Source organism: Vulpes vulpes, chromosome 2 (genome assembly GCF_048418805.1).
Source record: "Vulpes vulpes isolate BD-2025 chromosome 2, VulVul3, whole genome shotgun sequence".
In the NCBI taxonomy this organism is placed as follows: Eukaryota; Metazoa; Chordata; class Mammalia; order Carnivora; family Canidae; genus Vulpes; species Vulpes vulpes.
In genome coordinates this window covers 112,814,508-112,836,620 of record NC_132781.1, presented here as the reverse complement: position 1 = coordinate 112,836,620, position 22,113 = coordinate 112,814,508, and the positions used below count along the sequence as shown (strand labels likewise).

The window sequence follows — 22,113 nt, the reverse complement described above, 5'->3', positions numbered from 1 at the left end:
CCCGCGGCCGCAGGGGTGAGCTGGGGGCACGCGCCTGCCCGGGGCGCCGCCGCGGGCTCGGGTTCCCGGGCGGGGACGGGGTGGCCCACTTCAGGGACGGAGCCCCTGCGGTCCCGGGAGGGCGGGTGGGAGGGACCTGTACGCGGGCATGTGCTTGGGGGTGTGTGTGTGGGCCCCAGCGCGCCGCCACCGGGGACAGCAAGCCAGGCTCCATTTCTTACCCTTTCCCCAAGAGGGCACACACACCCCACTCAACTTGACGCCTAAAGCAGCCGCCTCGAGGCCTGGAGATGGAGACGGGCCGACCTGGCCCCGCCGCCCCGCGCTCCTGGGGGTGGGGGTGGGGGTGTCCGGCCGCCGCTGCCCGGCTCGGGGATGCTTGCCCCCAGGGCCCCAGGCCTGCAGGCCGCTCGCCGACCGCCCCTTACCCTGGTGAGGGAGGCCTCGCGCCCTGCAGGAGCCCGGGGCCCTGCGGCGGCGGCGGCGGCGGCATCCTCCTCCTGGGTCTCCTCGCTTCCTCCACCGGCGCTCCGCCGGCTGCTCCCGGGGAGGAGGGGGCGGCGAGGGCGAGGGCGGGGGCGGGGTGGAGGGGGCCTCGCTAGCCCGGGCCAGGGCCGGGGTGCGGGGTGCCGGGGTGCCTGGGTGCGCAGGGGCCGGCAGGCCTGCGGGAGGGCGCAGGGGCGTCTCTGCAGGAGGCCAGGACGCCGGCCTCGCGGGCTCCCGCGGCGGGGGAGCCTGGACCACCTCCCCCCCGCCCCCGGGCCCCGAGCCCCCTCCGCTCCCCCGCCCGCGCCGGGAGGAGGAAGCCCGGCCTGCCCGTGCCGGCGAGGCGGGTCAGGCCGGCGCCGGGCCTGGCTCAGACCCCCGCAGCCCGGCTCTGCGCCTCGGGCCACGCGCTGCAGCCGCGCCCCGGCCTCGCTCCCCGCCCCCCGCTGCTGGCCGGCGGCTCCCGGGGCCGACCTCGGCCCTCCCCCCGGGCATCCCCCTCCCCTCCCCTCCTCTCCCCTGCCCACCCCCCTTCCCTGCGCTCCCGGCTCTGGGGCTGGGCCCGTGACGTCAAACCCAGTGTGGCGTCGGCGAGACTGGCCGGCGCGGGCCATCAAAAGAGCAACGTCCTCTTTCCCAATTACCCACTGTCAGTCCGGGAACAGGGGCGGACCGGCTGGGAATTAAATGTTAAATACCCCCTACAGGCTGGCTCCATTACACCGGGCATCCCGCCGCAGCCCCCCACGCCTCTCGGCCCGCTCCAAACCACCCAGACCCAGGGCCTTCGACATCTTTTATTTTTCCAAGGTGTGGGGAGGAGGTGGGGGTGGGGCGGGGGTGGGGGTGGGGGTGGGGGCGGGGGCGGGCGGCCTCTCCTCCGCCGGGCGGCCCGACCCGGGCTTTGAATTAAAACGAACGACGCCCGCCCCCCAAGTTCTGCGCGTTCCCGGAGAGGCGCCGCGCCGGAAGGCCTCCTTCTCCCAAATATTTTCCCTTTGTCTTTTAAAATTGTGCTAAGCTCACAAGTTCACGTTTTCTAGTCCTGGCGTCAGCAGCCCTCCCCCTCCTCCCCCTCCCCCGTGGAGGGCTCCCTTTTTTTCCTCTTTTTTCCCCTGGCTCCCAGGTCTCGCCCCAAAAGGCCACCTTTGGGGACTCCCCGCGTGGACTTTGAACCGGGGTCCGGTCTGGCATCGCCTCCACCCGGGGCTGATGCGCCGAGAAGCGCTTTTCATGTTCATTTTATTTTATTTTTTTAATTAAAAAAATTTTTTTTTCTCCCTGTCTGCTCCCATCCTTAATCTTAATCTCGGGGAGTTTGAGCAAAAATGTGTGCGCGCTGGTCTGCCCTTGTTTATGGAGCGGTTTCCGGTGAATGTTAGACAGAAACTAAATAATTAAAAGGTTCGGAGAGCACCGCGAGCAGTGGAGGCTGGCAGCTTGGCTGGCTCTGGAGGGAAGTGGTCAGGGTGAGGGGAAAATCGATGCTGCTTTACTGGGCCGCCCTAATAAACGGGAACTAAATGGGCTCAGGAGAAACCCGTCGCGGGCGGGGCGCTGTGTGTTTCATTTAGGAATCTTCTTCCGTCCCGTATCTTGAATCTCAACCCTGATTTTTTAACAAACATCAGATTTAAGAAGACGGAGACTCCAAACCCAAGATGGGCAGGACCCGCGTTTCCTCCACTCAAATAAATGTCACTGATCTTTCTAAACAAGGATTGTGCATTAAAACGAGGCATCTCTCGCTCGCCCCCACCCCAACACACACACCAACTGAAGGCTGAATATTGATGATTTTCCTTGACCTGATGGAACGACTCCTCCAGAACTTACTTTTAGGGACGGTCTCTTCTAGTTCGAATTTTTTTTTTTTTTTTTTTTGTATTTGTAGAGGAGCAAAGAGGGAATAATGGCTTTCATTCAGATGAGCCCCCAAATTCAGCTCTTAGTGCCGTCCGTGGGGGAGCCTGCGGGGAGGGGCACCCACACTCTCCTCGCACACAGGGCCCTGGGGTGAGCAGGGGGTGGAACCTGAGTCTTCCCCTCCCCGCCTGACCCCTGCTCGCCCCGGCCGCGTTTTCGGGACGGGCGGCTGCAGAAGCCCGGGCGCCGCTAGGGGATGCAGTGGCTCAAAGGACCAGGCGAGGCCGGGGAGGTTGGAGCCCGCGGGGCCGGCCAATCGCGGCCCGGCCGGAGCCTCGCCCGCTGATTGGGCCCCGCGCGGCCCCGCCCCCTCGAGGCCCCGCCCCTCACCGGGGCTTCTGGAGCCGCACCCCCTCCGCCCGGGGCTGCGGGGCCGCGCAGCGCGAGGCCGGGGAAGGTCGCCGCAGTCCTGCCCGCCGGCCGGGACGGGGGTAGGTGGAAGGGGCCGGTCCCTCGGCTGGGGCAAGACCCCGGGGCGCTGGGCGGGGAGGAGGGACAAGTTAGGCCACTGGAAAGCAGACTGGAGTTCTTTCTTTGCAACCACTCCCGCCGCTCTTAGGGGCTCCTTAGCGTCTCCCTGTCTCTCCGTCTCCCTCTCCCTTTCATTTTCTCCCATCACTCCTGCCACTCAAGTGAGAAGCACGCACCGACCCCAAGTGTCAGGTCTAGACGGGACAGCTGCAACAGCGGGGACCTCCATGCGTGGGGCTCGCGAGCACAAAAGGCTGGGGGGGAAACGTTGACGACGACCACCAGGGTCACCGGGACATCCCAGTAAGGGTTACTCCTCTTGCCCCACTCCTCAAGCCGCTTAGGCAATTCTCTCCAGAGGCAAACCTCAAAGGACTTTGGCATTTAAAAAAAAAAAAAACTTTCTGATCCGTGGTATATGCACAGAGCTCCAAAAAAAAAAAAAAAAAAAAAAAAAAGAAACAAACAAACAAAAAGCAATCACCTCCCCAAAACCCTGCATTGAATTTAAAAACAAGTTTGGTCATTATTAAGAGAGGAAAAAAAAAAAAAGTCTGAAAAAGAAAGGCCGCCTGTAGAAATGTACTTTATGAATGGGGCAGGCCGGCTTCCCCGGCACGGAATAATCCACCGAGCCGGAATGAATTGGCAGGAGCGGGAGCCACCTTTAAAGGGCCAGAGCGCAAATTCCCTCCAGCCCGCCCCCTCCGCCCCAAACCCCGCGGGCCTGGCCCACCCGGGCCGCCGCCCCTGCGCCCCCGGGCCGCCCTCCGCGGCGCCCCCCTTCCGGTCAGTGCAGGGGCGGGAGCTGGGGCGGAGGGGTGCAAGGCAAGGGGGCGGCGGGGGGGGGGCGGTGAGGTCCTGCAGCGGGTTTGGGTTGCAGTTTCCTTGTGCTGGTGATCCTGTCCCCTCCTCGCCAGCGCCAGGCTCCTCCCCCTCGGCGCGGATGACACTAGAACCTCCTTAAGTTCTGTCGCGCCACAGCTGTCTGCGAACACTGAGCTGCCTGGCGCCGTCTTGATACTTTCAGAAAGAATGCATTCCCTGTAAAAAAAAAAAAAAAAAAAAAAATACTGAGAGAGGGAGAAAGAGACAGAGAGAGAGAGGAAAAGAGAGAGAGACGGAGAGCGCGCGCGACAGAGCCAGCCACGCAACCTGACCGAGCAGTTTCTGGTCTCCCAGGTCACACGCCTCCTCCTCCTCCTCCTCCACCTCCTCCTCCTCCTCCTCCTCACTGCTCGCTACCCAGGTTGGTACTGGCAACTTTTTTTTTTTTTTAAGTTTGATTTTTTTTTCCCTTCTTTCTTCTTCTTTTTTTCTTTCTTTCTTTTTTTTTTTTTTAATTTTTTCACCTCCTCGCCCCATGTGGGAGGACTTTAACACACTTTAAACCCTGCCGTCCTCCTTGGGAGAGTTTCTCGAGGCCTGGAAGGAAGGTCCGGGGATCGCTGTCCCCGCGGAGGGGGGGTGGGGGAGGGAGGTGGGATGGTGGTGGTGGTGGAGGTGGTGGAGGTGGTGGAGGTGGCGGCGGCGCGGGGCGAGGGAGGGAGCTGTCGGGCCGATGCCACCGCGCAGCGGGTGCAGGGCCCTGGTCCCCGGGCGGCCGCGTCCCGGTTGGCCTCGCTCGGGAGGAGGCGTGCGCGAGCGCGCGTGTGTGCGCGTGTCCTGGGTGCGCGGGCGCGGGCGCGGGGCTGGGCGGCTGGCGGGGAGGTGGTGCCACTTGATAAACTCAGGTGCTCGAGTACTTAGGAGCTCATCCAGGTCTCCCCCTTCTCTCCTTCGCAGGTGGCCCGCGGAGAGCCTCAGCCTCGGAGCCGCTGAGCCAGCCCCGGTGCAGAAGAGCCTCCTCTGCAAAAATTCCAGCCACCTTCGCTCGCCCTCCCCTCTTTTAGAATTTGGTGCCCCCTCCCCTTTATCCTCCCGTGCCTATATATATATATATATATTTTTTTTTTTTTGGAGTGGGGGGAATTTGCTTTTCCTTCCTCTTCTCCTCTTTGCCAAACTACTGCTCAAATATATATTTTTAAATCTCCTCTGCTCACCTTTCCTCCCCAGCTCTCCCTTTGCCCCACTGCAAACAGATCACTCGACACCCCCCCCCCGCCCCTCCGACGGCAGGAGCACCTGCAGGGCCTCGGAGCCCCCCGACCCCTCCCCGCCCCGCCCCAGCCCGACCGCCGCCCTCCCTCTCCGCGCGCGGGTTCCGGGCCGGGCGAGAGGCGCGAGCGCAGCCGGGGCCATGGAGGTGACGGCGGACCAGCCGCGCTGGGTGAGCCACCACCACCCCGCGGTCCTCAACGGGCAGCACCCGGACACGCACCACCCGGGCCTCGGCCACTCCTACATGGACCCGGCGCAGTACCCGCTGCCCGAGGAGGTGGATGTACTTTTTAACATCGACGGTCAAGGCAACCACGTCCCTTCGTACTATGGGAACTCGGTGAGGGCCACGGTGCAGAGGTACCCTCCGACCCACCACGGTGAGTGCGCCCCGGGTGCGGGGACCCCCGCCGCGCCCCCGGGAGGCGGGAGCAGGGGGAGCTCGGGGACCCACCGGGGCGGCCGGGGAGACCCAGCGAAAGCCCCCGAGCGCCGTTCCTGCTACAACCTAAAAAGATTGGGGCCCGGAAATGGGCGAGGAAGCAGTCTCGGTCGCCGCGAGAGTGTGTTTTTTAAAAGAGTCGCAGCAGGCGTCTCCCCGCGGCCGGGGCGCCCGGGCCTGGCGCTCACCTGGCGGGCGCCCCGCTGCAGCCCCCGCTCCAGGTGCGGCCGCAGCTCCGGGGGGTCCCGGGCCCCGCGCCGGCCAGACCCGCCCCCGACCTGGTCCCCTCAAAGGGCTCCGCTCCCCCAGGGATCCTGTAGTTGCTTCTGGGGGCGCACAAGGCGGGGCGGGGGTGGGGAAGGAGGGGGTCTCTGCCAGCGTGCCTCAGTTTCTTTTTTTCCCCCTGGCACATTTTTCGGAAAGGCCCGAAAAAATTTTTGATTCACATGCCTTGTGTTTTGACCTTTCCCCCAGAGCTAGTGCATTCGGTTCCTAGGCAGGTCTGCTGGCCCCTCGGCTCTGAGGGCTGGAATTTTGAATTCTGGTACTTGACAGGGTTTGGTGGAGGGGCTGCTGCCTTAAATTGGACACGTTTGAAGCTAACTAGATTCCCGGCTGCACAGAATTTTCCTGCGTCTTTGCTTTTAGGTTGCCTCATTGCCTGCTCCCGGCAACTCTTGCCTTACTCTGTCCTCCGGCCTACAACAGCCCCAGTAAGCTCCCCAAGAAGATTTAGGATCCACCAGGGTTTCCTTTTACATGGGGGCGATTTCAGCTGTCTTTTCTTTTCCTTTCCTTTCCTTTTTTTTTTTTTTTTTCTTTCTCTTTCACCTTGAAAAGTTTAGCCGGGCTCGGAAACATTAAGAAATCCAGCCCTGCGTAGATAGAGGGTTGGGAGGGGTGTGTGTGTGTGTGTGGATAAAAGCTCTAAGCTTTGCAGCGGGAGTGGGTTCCTATAGGAGAAATAGAGGCACCCTTCCAGGCGGAGAAAACGTGAGTCGCTCTTAGTCCGGGCGACCGAGGTCTTCCCTGGTCCCCCGACTCAGAGCCTGACTCGGCGCCGATGACAGAGCCCCTCCGGCAGCAGGCGTCGTCCGCCCTGCTGTCACCAGGTTTTAAACAATCGTTTCTGCGGATGGGGCGCTCTTTGCCCTCGTTCTGTGCAGATCAGCAGTTAAGTGGAAATGTGGTAGATGCAGACTTAATATTATTTACTATACTACTTCCTGCATAACATGAATCTTGACCCTTGGCGTTCAGAGAACTCTCCTTCCCCCTCCCCTCCCCTTCCTCTCTCAAGATTTTAGTTTCAGTATTGTTCTTAATGGTTAAATAGAATGTCAAACGCTGAGGCAGGTAGTGGATTAAAAAGATCAATAAGTGTGTGGATTTGCGCCCGCAGTTTGCATTTGCCCCTCTCAGGGTGTATGGACTTGCCGGAGGGATGGCCAGTCCTAAAACTGTGCATTTCGCATGCAGGCATTTTAAATAGGCTCCGTGAATAAGGGAGATCTGTACAGACACGGGACTTTTGTGTCGCAGGGGCTCAGGTGAAAACCCACGCTTGGCACCGGTGGAATCACAACTTTGAGGGCAAGATGGGGTTTACTTTGTTTTTCTTCTCTAGGATCTGGGAGGGTCAGAGAGGCAGGGTCCTGCCTTGGAAAGTTCCTCCAACAGTTTGGGCAGTTAAAATGCCCTTGCAAATCCCATTTCAGGCCTTGCCAGTTATGAGCGAGCGCCCAGGCAGGGTTACTTGAAGGTAACCCCCAAATGCTCCCTCTCTTCCCTTGCAAGCACCCTCCTTCCTGGCGCTGGGCCTCGGGAGCTGGGCCTCTCTCTGGGTTCCGTGTATTTTCCTGGTGTGGAGCAGTTGTGCGGCCAGGCTCACCCCATCAGGCCTCATTATTCACAGCCGACTCTTATCGGGCTGGCTGGGATTAGGTCTGGGATGGGGGCTGCTGGGCCATTGAAGGAAACCAATAAATCAAGTCAGGTTCCAGAGAGGGACCTCAGGGGATGCCATTTAGAAAGTCTATCTGGAGAAACCGAATAAGCCCAGGGGCTCTCCCCACTGCCAGCGGGCACCTCCTGGGTGTCAGGAGGTGCCCGGCCCAGGCCCTTGATGCTGCTGGATTGCATGGGACGGTGGGGTGGGAGGGAGGGGTATACCGGGTGTGCTGGCCAAGGTAGGGGAGGGCCGGCCTGGACTGAGGCGTGGGCCTGTGGCCAGGTGCAGCGAGTGTCAGGGCTGCCCCGGCTGGGAGGCCGGGTGCAAGGGGGAGAGCCGCCGGGGTGTCTGAGGGCCTGGGGAGCTGCTCTCACCGGCATTTCTCTCTCCTGCCTCCCCGCCCCCCTCCCCGCGCAGGGAGCCAGGTGTGCCGCCCGCCTCTGCTGCACGGATCCCTGCCCTGGCTGGACGGTGGCAAAGCTCTGGGCAGCCACCACACCGCTTCGCCCTGGAACCTCAGCCCCTTCTCCAAGACGTCCATCCACCACGGCTCCCCCGGGCCCCTCTCCGTCTACCCCCCGGCCTCGTCGTCCTCGCTGTCGGCGGGCCACTCCAGCCCGCACCTCTTCACCTTCCCGCCCACCCCGCCGAAGGACGTCTCCCCGGACCCGTCCCTGTCCACCCCGGGCTCGGCCGGCTCGGCCCGGCAGGACGAGAAGGAGTGCATCAAGTACCAGGTGCCGCTGCCCGACAGCATGAAGCTCGAGTCCACGCACTCGCGGGGCAGCATGACCACCCTGGGGGGGGCTGCGTCCTCGGCCCACCACCCCATCACCACGTACCCGCCCTACGTCCCCGAATACAGCTCCGGACTCTTCCCGCCCAGCAGCCTGCTGGGGGGCTCCCCCACCGGCTTCGGATGTAAGTCGAGGCCCAAGGCGAGATCCAGCACAGGTAGGAACCTTCTCTGCCCCCCCTCAACCCCCTGGGGCAGGGGGCCCGGGAGGGGGTGCCTCTGGCCTCCTCCCACCTCTCCTCCTCAATCCGGGGCAGGGAGGAGGCAGCTGGCTGGTTGTTGCAGACCTTTCCTATTCGAGATTTGCTTTCTTCCCTTTCTTCCAGCGGGGTGGGGAGGAGAGGGTGGCAAGAATGAGGTGTGTCCTATCTCACTGCAGTCCTGGGAGCAGAGGGGAAGTGGGATCTAATTTACCCCCCTCCCCACCACCACCACCGTGAGCTGGGAAGGAAAGAGACAAACAAAAACAAATACCCTGTCCTGCCTGCTTCGGGACCTTTGGGTTCTTCCAGTAACCTTTAGCCAGTTTCCAAGACCAAATGGAAAGCTCAGGGAATAAATCTTTAGTGTTTAATGCTAAAACGAAACCTCCTGGAACCTAAACAAACACAGGTCCCTCCTATGACCCCCCTGGCCTCTGCGGCCGGCCGTCTGTTCCTCCGGGCTCAGCTCGGAGGGGGTCATGCAGGCAACACAGGACAGCGCTGTGCACAGACAGGGATAAATAAAGCGTGTGTCTGTTTTTGTGGAGGGTTGGGGTGGTGGTGGGTGGTGGTGCAGGCAGGACCCTGGCAAAAGCAGCAGGCGTATGTATTCTTTGCGTGGAAGAGGGGGACCGTCGCCCTAACTTCTGGGAGAGAGGTAGGCTCTGTCCCCCCAGGGGCGACTGGAATGGAAACAAGCAGTCCAGTGGGCCAGTCACCTGTGGTGACGGCACAGGCAGGGGCAGGAGGACGTCTTAGGACCTATTCCTCCACCGAGCCGCAGCCAGAGGAGGGAGGGAGGACTGCACGACGTTCCCCAGGTGCGGGTCTCCGCTTCCTCTGCTCATCCTCCCTCAAAAAAAGCACCCCCTGCCTAAAAGTGCGCTGCATCTTTCTTCCCTGGGTGCACACGCTTGCTTTAGAACCAAACACCAAACCCACACGGAATACATCCTGGCTTTCAAAATAAAACAGGTCATCGCCAGTCTTCCTCCTAACCAGAGTGGTGGAGAGACCTGGGGATTCTCTCCCATGCGATTCAGCTGTATTTTAAAAGGCGGTTTTTCGAAGATTGTTCTGACTCCCTGGGTGGGTCCATTTTGGGGGGGGGGGGGCGTGTGTCTGTCCCAGCTCATTCCAACGTGTCACCTCTGCCCTCTACCTATAGAGATCCTACATACAAAGCAGTGGTGAAAATCACTTGTCTTGGATGGGTGGGCCGAGCCGTCTTGAAACCGGGTTTGCAAAAAACCCGGGTTGAAAAAACTTCCGAGGGAGGGCTCTGGGAGCCCAGTGACCATGAGATCAGTTTGCAGGGTTTTTTTTTTTTTCCAGGGTGACATTCACTCCAACTGCCTGGGCAGGACTGTCTCTATTTAGTTGATATGTTTTAGCTAATCCAATTATTTTCAGACTGCTGCACGCGACAGTTGCATTGTTTATCCCGCGCCAGGAACTTTAATAGAGTCCGGATGCGGTTAGGCTGACAGAGAAACTCAGACCTGCGTGTTCAGTACATGAAAGTCGGCAGAGGGAGAGGGAGGTAGGCTAGCTGGTGGAGTCAAAGAGAAAGCGAGGGGAAGGGAGCACAGGCGGAGAGAGCGGTGGCCGCGCCGCCTGGCCGGGGGCTGGGCCCGGGGCTGGGGGGCAGGGTCCCAGGGAAATGGGGTTCAGCTGTCCCTGGGGTGGGCGTGGGGGACCCGGGCCCAGATCAGGCCTGGAGGACTGCTTTGCCAAGAGAGCAAACCGATGCACGTTGAGGTAGTGATGGGAATTTTTGTATTTTTGTTTTTTTTTTTTCCTTTGGTTTTTGTATTTTAAAGTTCTCTTTTCTGGCAGCGCAGAGTTTTGGGGGGAAGATCGCGGTGGCCGAGGCCGGAGTGGTGGTTAGTGTGGGGGAGGGGACAGGACGACTTTTTGGTTTCTCTCCCCTCCGGGTGCACACACCTTGGGCTGGTCTTTCCCTTTCTCTCACTCTTTCCTTCAGCCCCTGAGTGGTTGGGGGCGGGGAGGGAGGAGAGAGGAGCTGCACTCCCCCTGCGCCAGAACCAGAAGCTGCCTACAGACCTCATCTATTGTATTTTTTTTATTATTATTTCTTTATTTTTATTTTTTGGTAGGGGGGAGCGGAGGGCAGACATTGCCATTTGGCTCTTTACTTCCTCCTTCTTATTCCTTTCTCACAGTCAGAAACCCCAAAGCAGCACACCTGGGCAGCCAGGGAGCTGGGACTTTCGGGAGTGTGGGAGTGGGGAGGAGGGTTTCTAGACCCTTCTGGGTGGAGACGGTGGAAATGGCACAGTTCTTCAGGGAGTTCTCTGGGGTTTAGGGGTTTAGTGGTTGCTGCCTTTTTTTTTTTTTTTTTTTTGAACTCTGTGCAAATGCACTTGCCGAAGGTGGAGGCAGGAGGAGAGAGGGCTGTCGTCGCGTTTTGGAGAAACGGTTGAGGCGGTGGTTAGGGCACCTAGTGCCTCTCTGAGGCCGCTGCTGGGCAGCCGGTGCCCGGGTCCCTCTGCAAACAAAAGACAAAAGCCTTTTAGCCAAGGGCCCTTCCGTGGCTGCCCTCAGCCTCCTGGGACACGGGCACCTCGGCCCACCTTCCCCTCCACAGCCTCCGGCCCTGCTCCTCCCCTGCCCCTTCCAGCCGGGCCCCAGGATTTCAGCTGGAGGCCCAGGGGGGTGCTTGAACGTGGCTGTCAGGTGTCGGGAGGCCCGGCGGCTCAGTGGCTCTCCTGTCACCTAAGACAGAGGTGCCTGTGTGAGCCGCTCCTGCGGGCAGAGAGCGGGGACGCGGAGAGGGGGCAGGAGGCAGCCAGGGCCTCCGTTAGGAAAATGGGTGGCTTGCTGAAGTCACAGACTAGAGGCAACAATGAGAAAAGGGGGGGAAAAATCAGCAAAAGCCAGACGAGGCAATCGTGCAAACTTGCGGAGTGAATCAAGATAGAAAATTGCTCTAGTGTGCAGAGCCTCGCGGGAGAGGCAAGCGTGGAGAGTTCTGAAGGTCCCTCTGAAAAGGAAGCTGTCATCCTCCCTGCTGCCTGACAAAGGAAAGGAAATCAGTCTCATCACGTCAGGGCCGGGAGATCCCCCAGCCCCGGGTGCCCGGGAGCAGGCTGCCAGCCCCACGCCAGCTTCGGCGGGGACCGGCCGGGGATCCACCCCACCAGAGCTGCAGCAGCCAGCCGGGGGAGGCGGGGGCCAGCCCAGCAGGAGAGGGACGCGGTGACCAGGGACCCCAGAGGCCCCCCGCCTCGGTGGATGGGGAGGGGGCCTGGAGCCCCGGTGTCGCTGCCCCCCCAGAAGGGGCTGCCCCGGGGCCTGCTTGGGGCACTGGGGCCGCAGGATCTGCCCGCCCCCTGGCTGGGCTGCAGCAGCCCCCTCCTCGCCCCCTCGCCCTTGCCTCTTCCTCTCGGCCCAGGCCGCAGGCTTCTAACCCCCCCAGTGGAGGGGGCCTGGATGTAACTGAGTCCCCAGCCTTTTTTGAGGACTGTTAGATACTATTGGGTACCTGGACATGTGCCCCTGGCCCGGCTCGGGTTTGTGAATAATGTCAGTGCCTCCTGGGAGGCTCTCTGTAGACCCTGGGTTGAACAGCTTTTTGGAATTTGGGGGGAAAATATATATATGTCATTTCTCTTAACTCCTTACATACTTTTTTTTTTTTTTTTTAAAAAGAGGAAAGTAGACAAAAATTTACCCAGCACTATTATGAACTACAGTGTCAGGCAAAGCCCTCCATTTCTGAAAGTCTTTTTCTTCCTCAGAACCTGTCCCTGGAGAAAAGAACAGGCTTACAGGTGTGAACCCCCCCTCGTCCTTCATTCTTGGTCGAGGGGTTTCCCAAGGCCAGACGGGTCCTGGGGCCCCCAAGCCAGAGGGCATCATTCAGATTCCCAGGCAGCCTGCCCGTTCCCTTCCTCCGCCCGCCCTGTCTTCCTGGTACTTTGGAATTAGCCCACGAATCTCAGAAAACGCAATAACCCTTAGGGGCTCATCTCTGCCCCCTGCCACCCTCCCAGACCTCCCTCCTGGCACCCCCCAGGGAAAGCGAAACCCTCTCCGACCCCTCCTCTTGGGAGACCATCTCCACTGAAGCCCCTGGCTCTCCCAGGGTCGCCTGTGGGTGGGGGAGCAGGGGCGGGGTGGGGGGGTGAGCCCCTCCCAGTCTGGCTCTGTTGGCGGAGATGCTGGTACATGCCCGCCAGGACGGTGAGCCCCCACCTCCAGAGGTGGGCAGGTTCTCCCACAGAAATTGGAAAGAAATCAGTGAGCAAACTCCCCCCACTGTGGTCCTAAAATGGTATTTTGAGGGATTCTCTCCAGGAGCTTTCCCTCCGGAGATGGGTCTGGGTCACTCTCCCGCCCCTGGAGTGAACCGGCCTGGCCGGTTTTTTTGTTTATTTTGTTTGTTTGTTTTTTTGGAAAAAGAGCAACTGCAGGAAGGCCTTGGTTAATGAGCTGACCCAGAGGCCGCCCCCCTCCTTTCTTTAATTGGCCTTTTCTCCTGATCTGCTCCTCATGCTGCTCCTTCCAAACGTGCCCTCCTTCTCCTTTTCACCCGCCAACATCTCCGGGGGTTCCCTCCAGCACCTCCTGGCCTGCTCCAGCTGGGGTCCTCCTTCGCCTTCGTCACCACGGGGCTGGCACATCATAGAAAACCTTGTTCTTTTCTAAGAGAGGAAAAAGGTGGTGGGGGTGGGGAGGGGAATGAGTGGACCCCACCGGGTCTTGTCTATTATTTGCCAGCCGGGGACACCTCCAGTTGTATTGGAAGTAAAATCTAAAGCCTCAGGTCCTGAAAATCAATCAGCCAATTGATGAATCTATTCATCTATTTATTATCTGTTTATCTATCTAGCCATCGATTCATCTTTCCTTTCCTCCCGGTCCTAATCTTCAGGATCCCATCGATCCCTATAGACAGACCCCACGCTGATAATGGGGCCCCTTTTGTTTTCCTTCGAGGGAGGAGGCCGAGGGGGATGTCTTGCCGGGTCATGGTCCTGTCCGGATTTAGGATTTTCTCAGGGAACTATTTCAAGTTGCAATTTGCCTTCCTTCTTGGCTGCGCAGGATCTTCCCCATAGATCAGGCAGGCCCAGGGCAAAGTTCTGCTGCTGGTTATTCATGAGCCACTTCTTGGGGCGGGAGCTGAACGTGTAAGGCAATGGTTAAGCCATGACAGGGCCAGACGGTGACTCTTTCCCACCTGGGAGCCACCTTAAGGGAAGTGGGGGCTGCGGCTGCAGCAGTGGTGGTGGTGGTGGTGGCTGCCGGCGGTGGTGCTGGAAGTTCCCCAATGGAGGGAGCAGAGAGGGGGGAAGAAAAAAGTTCCCAATGTTACTTTCATTCCCTCCTTCTGCGGGCTGTCGGTTTTCCTTCCATAAGTGACTTATGTGTGATCTTGTTTCCAGAAGGCAGGGAGTGCGTGAACTGCGGGGCCACCTCAACCCCCCTGTGGCGACGGGACGGCACCGGGCACTACCTGTGCAACGCCTGTGGGCTCTATCACAAAATGAATGGACAGAACCGACCCCTTATCAAGCCCAAGCGAAGGCTGGTGAGTTCGAGGAACACTGATCCAACACTGACCATTGTGTGTTTTTAATTTCCTCTCCTCAGGAAGGAGAGCTTTCTGCAGGAAATTGGCAGGACAGCTCAAAATCATGTCAGCTTGCTTGGGATCATTCCCCCCCCCCGCCCCCCCCCCCGCCTTTTTTCTTTTCTCAAATTAGATAGACAGCAAAGAAAGTTCTTTCTCCTTCTCCCTCTCCTCTCTCTTTTTTCCCCTTTGCCATTTCCTAAGTTGCTCGCCCCATTTCTAAGCATGCTGGCTTTTTGGTTAGCAAATCTCTGATGTGTCTGCAAATAGAAGGAGAGCCGGACTAGGACCAGGGCAACCGAGTTCAGATTCGTGGGTGTGATCCCTGTGCCACGGACGGAGAAGTGTTGTGTGCAGATGGAACGGGCCGGGCACCTTCCAGGACAGGTCCCTAAGTGGCAGGTCCCCGAGGAAGTGAGCACACTTTGTGCCACGGAGGGGTCTCGTGTGCCCAGGCTGTATGACTGATGGGGCCAATTAGCTGAATCCCACAGACGGCAGCCACTGGATCTGGCTGAGCTTTTCTTCTTTCCTGGTCTTCAGGGTTGAGGGCTTTCTGCAGCTCAAGATTTTGGGGGGTGGGGTGTGGGGGAAACCGTGTGATTCCTGCCTTGCCTCTTGGTCTCCTGTAACATTTGGTGGTATTTTCCCTTTGAACTACTGCTTGGGAGGGTGATGGTTTGTAATCCCCTCCTTCCTTTTTTCTTTAAACTTCTCTCAAGCCTCAGGAGTACTCTGAGCTATTTAGAAGGGAAACTTGCGGGAGAAGTTCATTTGTGAACTTGTCTTAGGAACCTCGGGCTCGGATTGAGTAGCAAGTGTATGTAGCAGACAAATAAAAGCAGGCTTGGCAAATGATAACCCTAACCACAGTCAAGAGATCAAAATGCTTTTTGTGGTGATGACATTCACCAAGTAGAGAGGGGAGGAGGTGAGTTTCCTCATGCAGATTAATGGATAAAGCAGCATCCATCAAATTCTAAGTGTGTGTGTGTTGTGTGTGGGAGAAACAAATCCTCTGTGTTCTTTTTAAAGAATTATTTGTCATCTCCATCAGATTTTAGCGCAACTCAACACCTTTCACATCCTTTTCAGAAGAAGGAAAAACTTTCTAGGGATGGAAGTGCCCACGTGACTTTAATTTTTTTGGCAATCCTCTCCCTCTCCCGGCTTTATTCCTTCTGATCTTTGCCCCCTTCTCAGCCATTCTCAACCTCCCCCCACTCAGTCTCCATGCACTTGGGTATTTTTTTTCCCTTCTCTCATGTGCAAAGCTAACTTCCTAGGAAAAAGCTGCCGGATATCTGAGCACTGGAGATAACTCATAAACAACAACCCAGCTTCCCCAACCTAAACATCAAGATGTTTGAACGTATCAGAACAAGACGTGTTTGAAAAAAAAAAAATGGCTGGAGGTGTTAGCACAGAATGAATATGATCGCACCACAAAAGAATGCTCTGAATCACTCAAAACCTGGCCTTAGTAAAAAAAAAAAAAAAAAAAAAAAAAAAGGAAAAAAGAAAGAAAAGAAAAAGGAAAGAAGGAGAGGGAAAGAAACAAAACTAACAACAAAAACTTAATTCTTAAAATAAGTCATGGTACCATCCTGATAATTGAACTTTTTTTTTTTTAAGGTAAAAAAGAATAAGAACAAAGAGGGTATAAAGTCTGAGAGTATGGGCTGGTTGATGAGCAAGAGTGCATTTGACATTTTCTTGGGGTTTCTTCTGTCTGGGCAGATTGTTGCATAGGAGGGCTCTACTTGCATTTTATATAAGTTTGTCTTTATTCTCCTTTCATAAGAAATCTCTAGAACTCTGAGTAATAATTGCTTTTAATTCTGGTGTTCATTGGCTGTCACATTTTAAGCTGTCTTTTCTTTCTTACTCATCCGTTCTGAGTGGTTTTATGTTTTTAGTTCCATGGAATTCATATGCTCCAGAGACCGACTCAGAGCACAGTCAGGATATCATGTATATATTTTTTAGCCCTTAGACGCGTTTGACTTCTGAGTTACCTAGAACTTTCTTTTTCTTCCCTCTATATTTCCTGCTCCTTCGGGCCAGCTCCACCTCCCCACTTTGCTCTCTTGGCTGTGCACGTTTGCAGATTCACCGAAGACCACCCAGCCCAGAATGTGACTAGCTCTTCCGATAGATGCATATCTAACACTGAATAAACTCATGCAGGAAATAGAAGAAATGACTGGAGAGAAGAGCCATAAAATAGAATATTTTTTTTCCGAGTGTTGCCAGGGTTTCCGTATGTCTGATGGCTAGCTGAGGAGAGCCTGCTTTATTAATGTACTTTGTCTCCTGCTAGAGAACCAAACAGTGTGGCTTTTAGAGGTTCTGTATAAATTCGCATCAAGTCTGGGGACCGGAGATGTATGCTGAGGCCGCTTTACGTATTTATGTTACTGTCAATATTACTGGGAGGGACTGTACCAGGAACCTCATCGCTTGGGGCTCGGATTTTACCCGCTGGCATTCTGGGCTCGTAGTACACATTAGAAGTTGCTGAGCTGGGAAATCTGGTGCCCGCGTAGATATTCATCGACTGCATCTGAGTATCTGTTCTAAAGAAAAAAAGTACAGGAAGAGAAAAATGATCACATGATAACATCGTTGTCAGAATCATTAAGGCCTGATTTTATGTAGCAATTTCTTCCCTAGAGGATACGAGTGACAGGTAGGTCAGATGCAGCTCAGTGAGGTTCTTGAAGGCAGGTGGGCGCAAGCGTGCGGTGCCAGAGGCGGCGGTGCCTCCGGGATTGTGGTGAACTGTTTCCAGAAGGGACGGCCAGAAAGTTAGAGCTTTCTCAGTCATGACAGAGAAGAGCTGTTTTGACTTCTAGGTGTTTTTTTTTTTTTTCCCCCAGAATGCAGAAAATAATCATGGGGTGTGTGTGGGGGAAGCCATAGCTCTGCTATTTAAGCTTGTAGGAAAGAGAAGCATATCTGTGGGACGGTTTAGTGGTTTGAAGGGAACAGAAGCAGTCTGCTTAATTCGGAATAACTACCAGGTTTTTCCCATATCTGGCAGCTTTGGGTGTTTGGCCTAACTTTTTGCTTGATGAAATATTGAAGGAAAAAAAAGAAAAAAGAAAAAGCACAGCACGATCCCTATAGTTTTATCTTGGGCTCTTTCATAAACATGCCAGAATTTTCTAGATCACAGATAGCCGGTATCTCTCTCTCTCTCTCTCTCTCCCTCTTGACTTTGGTAAGATATTTGAGTCCAGAGCAGGGGCCTACTTTCTCAGTTAAAATTGCCTTTTTATGTTGGGGGAGGGGGTGACGGATTGACAGGGGTATACGTTAAAAGGGACCCAACTTCATTTTCTATGGAAAGTGTTTGAGTTTAAATTTTTTTTTTAAAGCGTGGACATAGGGACTCATACCCTCGTAAATTTAAGTGCGTCAAAAAGCGAAAGAAAAAAAATCTCCCTCTTAAAGGAAATGAAGGCAGTGACACAATCCGATAATTAAAATTCAAGCTGAGCCTGACATCTGACCTGCAACTCTTGTGCTCTCTGTGAACAGCAAATAGGAAATACCTAATTTCACGAAGGTGAAATGAGATGAGAGCAGGACGGGGTGGGTGGGTTCCTGTTGATTAGCAGAATTCTTCATTCTTTTCAGTTTGTCTCATGAACTGAAAGCCACCTAGAGAGAATGAGGGTGGCGGTCACCAGGAGTGACCGAGCCTAGAAGGGACGCGCCATGCAACCGTAGGGCCGCTGCACGTTTGCTGGAGTCTAGCTCACGAGGGATGTCCTGCCTGGTGCTTCCCGGATGGCACGTCCTGGGGGTGCACGGCCCCCCACCTCCGACACAGGCACCTCCGAGGCACAGCTCTCGGACCGAGCTGGCCCTCTCTTCTCTTTCTGATCCAGCATTTCTTTATTTGGGAGCTGTGAAGCGCTCCCCGTGTTTGGGCTTGCTCTTCCTCCGCTGTCAGTGTGTCGTGATGGCCTGTAGCCTCCTTGAGGATTGAGCTGGGCAGTTGCCCTTGAAAGAGGCCTCCTGTGAGTCTGGTGGATCAGGGGTACTGGGAGCCGGGTCCCTAACGAACGTGGTTAATTCAGGGTCACTACCCATACACATTACACATCTGGCGAACTTTGCTGGGTGAGGCTCGGGCAGGGGGGTCATTAGCTCGGGGAGGTGGCGCTGGCTCTCTGACCTATCCCTTGCTGCCCCATAGGACAGCAGGCTGAATTCTGAACCCCTTGACGACAGTCTGACAGGCTCCTATGCCAGTGGATTGGCTGAATTTTTCTTCTTGAGGCAGCTTTTGGGGATCTTTATTACTTTCATGTGGGCCACTTGCTAGTTTTGATTTCAATGATAATTTTTTCTTTTTTCCTTTTCCTTTTTTTTTTTTTTTAAAGTGTGTCCCCGTAGTTCTGAAAACACATTTAATATTTGCTTTGATTTTACCCTCTCTCCCCACTCCCAGTCGGCAGCAAGAAGGGCAGGGACGTCCTGTGCGAACTGTCAAACCACCACTACTACCCTCTGGAGAAGAAATGCCAACGGAGACCCCGTCTGTAATGCCTGTGGGCTGTACTACAAGCTGCATAATGTAAGTGTCCTGGGCCCAGGCCCGGCTCCTTTCTTGGGGATGCCCAGGAGACGGCGTCTCCTGTTCCAGGTCCCCTTCTCCATTCGATCGCCTTCCTTTGGGCCAAGTGCTCTGTACCCCATGGCTGTGCTGAGCCCGGAGAGTGTAGGTCAAGGAGGGACCCCGTGGCCCCAGGTCCGTGTGGAAAACACCACGATGCCACCATCCAATGGCCTGAGGTGGGCCTGGCCTGGGCTCTCCTGTCTTCCCTTTGGAAAACCATTCTATTTCAATGTTTCCTTGCAGTGGAAACTTTTTGCAAAAGAGGGAAAGAGAGCAAGCAAGGGGGTGGAGGGGAAAGGTGGATAGAATTCGGTGGAATGGTGTGCAGGGCCCACGGAGTGCTGGGACAGGATGGCTCTGTCACTGGGGGGCAGGCAGGAGGCTGGCTTAGGCCGTGTTGTAAATTTTAAATGGACTCTCTGTGTACAAGACGTGAAACGAAACGTCTGGCCGATTTCATCAGATGTCTTGGTCCTCCCCAGCAGAGAAGGGACGACAGCAGCCGAGTGGGGTTGTCCATACCAGGGAAAAGAAACTCTTGTCTCCTCTTCTCTATCATCTTTTTGCAGAATGAGAATTCCCAGCCAGGGTTTAGCTGTGTCGTTTCCAATCTTTTACTTGGGGGTCCTCCCATTTTGTAATATCTTTATATTAAAAAAAAAAATCAGGTGTTTTTTGTTTTCCTGAAATAACTCTGGCTGATAGGCCATGACCTCCTGAGGCCTGCAGTTTAATTAATTCCAACAAAGAAAAAAATTGCCATTTCTCTTTCTTTCTCCTAAAGTCTCCTTGCCAATCTGACTCTGGCAAAGTCTGGGGCTGAATGGGGAAGAGGCAGGGCTTTTTGCTCAGGGCCATTCTGGCAGCAAGCTCATCTTACCCAGGCATACCTGGGAATCGAGAGGAAGCTTTCCTGCTTAGATTTTTTTTTTTTTTTTGAGGCGCAGGAGCATTTCTCAGGGTGATCCTACCACCCTCTTCCCTCTTTACCTTTTGGGAATAATACATTGCTGCCATGTCCAGGGACCTCCGTGACACTCATGGCCCTGCCTCCGGGGTCATCCCCTCCTGACACATCCCCTCCTGGTCCCTAACAGAACTGGTCTTACCAGTCACCGAGTCACCGTCTCTGGGACCCTCGGACGGACGGCAGCCTCCACCTGTTTGTCAGCAGTGCAACCCGAGTTCTGTTTTCACTTTGGGGAGTTGACTCCCTTGTCGCTGTGCAGACAGATTTGTGATCAAAATCTGGAAGATTTGGGGCATCCGAGTTTTACGGGCTACCTGGCCATTGCCACAGCCTCTCCTGATTGTTTTTGGCTGTAATTTCTGGTTTTCAAAGAACTTTCGGGTTGCTTGATTACATTTGAGCCTCAGATCACCCCATGATGCCGACAGGGCAGAAGCTGATTTCCGTTTTACTTGAAGAGGTTATGACTCAGACAATCGAGTGTCTTGTGCAAACCAACTTGGCCAGTGGAGCAGAAGAGCTGAGACTGGCCTGAGAACGGCGCAGGCCTTCCGGGGAGGTCGGGAGTGTGAGGGCTGCTAGGGACCAGTGGAAAGTAAACCCATTCTCCCTTCAGAATGTACCCGGGTTCAATTCAAAGTAATGAATTGGCCGCATATAGATCTTTCTTTCCTCTGCGCATAGGAGTGCGGGGGAAACGAACCAGCCCTCAATTTCAGGGGCTCCTTAGCCATGACGACATAGGGTCTTGGTTGTGTCCCATCTAAAAAAGAAAGAAAGAGGGAAAGTTCTAGAGGATACCAATTTTTCTCAAGTCTTCACTGCTCTTTCTCTCTCCCACCCCATCCTTAATGGGCTCCCGACTTCGTGGCTGGCGGGGAACCTTGCTCCCCAACAAGTGGTCTTTCCACCTTCCCTGCTTTAGTGAGGCTTTGCAGAAGGAGGCGACTTCTGTGTGCTTGGCGACAGGAGCTTATAACCTGCGAATGGTCTCGTGGCGTCGTGTGTGTTGTGCCCACTGGGGTACCCGTGTGCCCACGCTGGGAGTTAGTTCCTTCCTCCTTATCTAGGTGTTTCGATAACTACCTATCGCAGGATCAGTGTATCTAGGTGGTGTTGAGACTAGTTATCTGGGGTTGTGCTGCTATCTGTGTAACTAGATATTATATTTAGATATCTGGCTGTGTATATCTAGATATCCTCGTAAAGAGCTGTGTGTCTAGACATTATCTTGGGGGGAGATTTGATGTGACAGTAGATTCCTATCACCTCTGCAGGCTGCATCTTTATCTTGATTGTCACTTTGAAGGAGGAACCCTGAGATGTTCTTTTGGCAGTGACCTTTTAGCTCTTCTGCTTTCCTGGCACCAGGGGGACCTGGGTCTCAGCTCTGGCATGGGGTTCGGTACCCCTCTTTGGGGCGGCCTCTCTCAGCTCCACCCCGGGAAGCTGTGGTCTGCTGCTCCCAGAAGTGCTGTTGGCAGCCTTTTGCTCTTGGCCGTTGGATTCTATCTTCCTCCTTTTTTTTCTTTTAAAAGATTTTATTTATTCATGAGAGACACAGAGAGAGGGGCAGAGACACAGGCAGAGGAGAAGCAGGCTCCAAACAGGGAGCCCGATACAGGACTCGATCCCAGGACCCCGGGATCAGGACCTGAGCTGAAGGCAGATGCTCAGCCACGGAGCCTCCCAGGCGCCCCTCTGTCTTCCTCCTTAACTCTCCTGTTCTAGCTTGTGGAACAGACTGGTAGGTCCTGGAGACCGGAAAGCCTCTTCTCTTCCTCCACCCCCAAGGACCCAGGTGGAAGAGGATGCTTTTCCCTAAGGAGTCAGAATGACTGGAAGGGACCCTGACCTTCCCTCCTCCAGATGTCTTGCCTGACGCATGGCCAGATGTTGTGTGGTTTGCCGTATGGGGCAGATGTGTGCCGTTCAGGTGACTCGGATTCTGACTCGTTGTGGGGAGTGAGCTCTGCTTGCCTTGTCAAGGCCCCTCTCTTGATCCTACCCCCGCCCCTCTGCCCCCAGCCCGTGTATCTTAGAGGCTTCTCCAAAAGAGGGAGGTGGTGTGCTGTCTCGGATGCTGAAGACTAGTTGATGATGTTCAGAGGAGGCCCTTGCTTGCCTTCCTGGAGCTCACTCCCGCTCTGAAATTTTCTGGACAAGGGTGCTTTCGGGCCTGCGCGGTTCGGCGCACCCCACGGTGCTTAGCAAGTTGGTGGGGATGGGTCGCTTGGCCGCTTCTCTAGGTAGAAGTGCAGAGTCAGAACTAGGCCTTTTGTTGGTTGGGGCTGCTGTGATGGGGGCAAGAGACACTTCATTCAAACACGACCCCAGAAATTCCAGGGGAGGATTTCTACAGCACCCATAAGTGTGCGAAGCCCGGGCAGGAGGGAGGCCTCCGGACGTTACTTTGGAGAGGGGTGCAGCCCTTGTCCCTCCAGGCACAGGGGCTGGAACCCCTCAGCTTGGTAGCTTTGGCGATGCGTGGATTTCCCACGAAGAGACAAAATGTTATTTCCCTTAGAGA

At 55.8% G+C, this 22,113-nt stretch overlaps 1 protein-coding gene across 4 annotated transcripts in view; it reads left to right on the top strand.

The window, feature by feature from the left end:
* The window catches only part of GATA3 (GATA binding protein 3), a 30,172-nt gene that overhangs the window by 5,482 nt on the left and 2,577 nt on the right, over window positions 1-22,113 (top strand). The window contains exons 1-5 of one of the 4 annotated variants that reach the window (XM_072749590.1): window positions 3,796-4,132; window positions 4,669-5,366; window positions 7,797-8,333; window positions 13,793-13,938; window positions 18,446-18,571. In XM_072749590.1, coding sequence (XP_072605691.1) covers window positions 5,126-5,366; window positions 7,797-8,333; window positions 13,793-13,938; window positions 18,446-18,571 — 1,050 coding nt within the window. In that variant the 5' untranslated portion in view covers window positions 3,796-4,132; window positions 4,669-5,125. Of the gene's footprint in view, window positions 1-3,795; window positions 4,133-4,668; window positions 5,367-7,796; window positions 8,334-13,792; window positions 13,939-18,445; window positions 18,572-22,113 lie in introns of those variants that run through there. The other 3 variants (XM_072749591.1, XM_072749587.1, XM_072749589.1) reach the window with 3 other exon arrangements.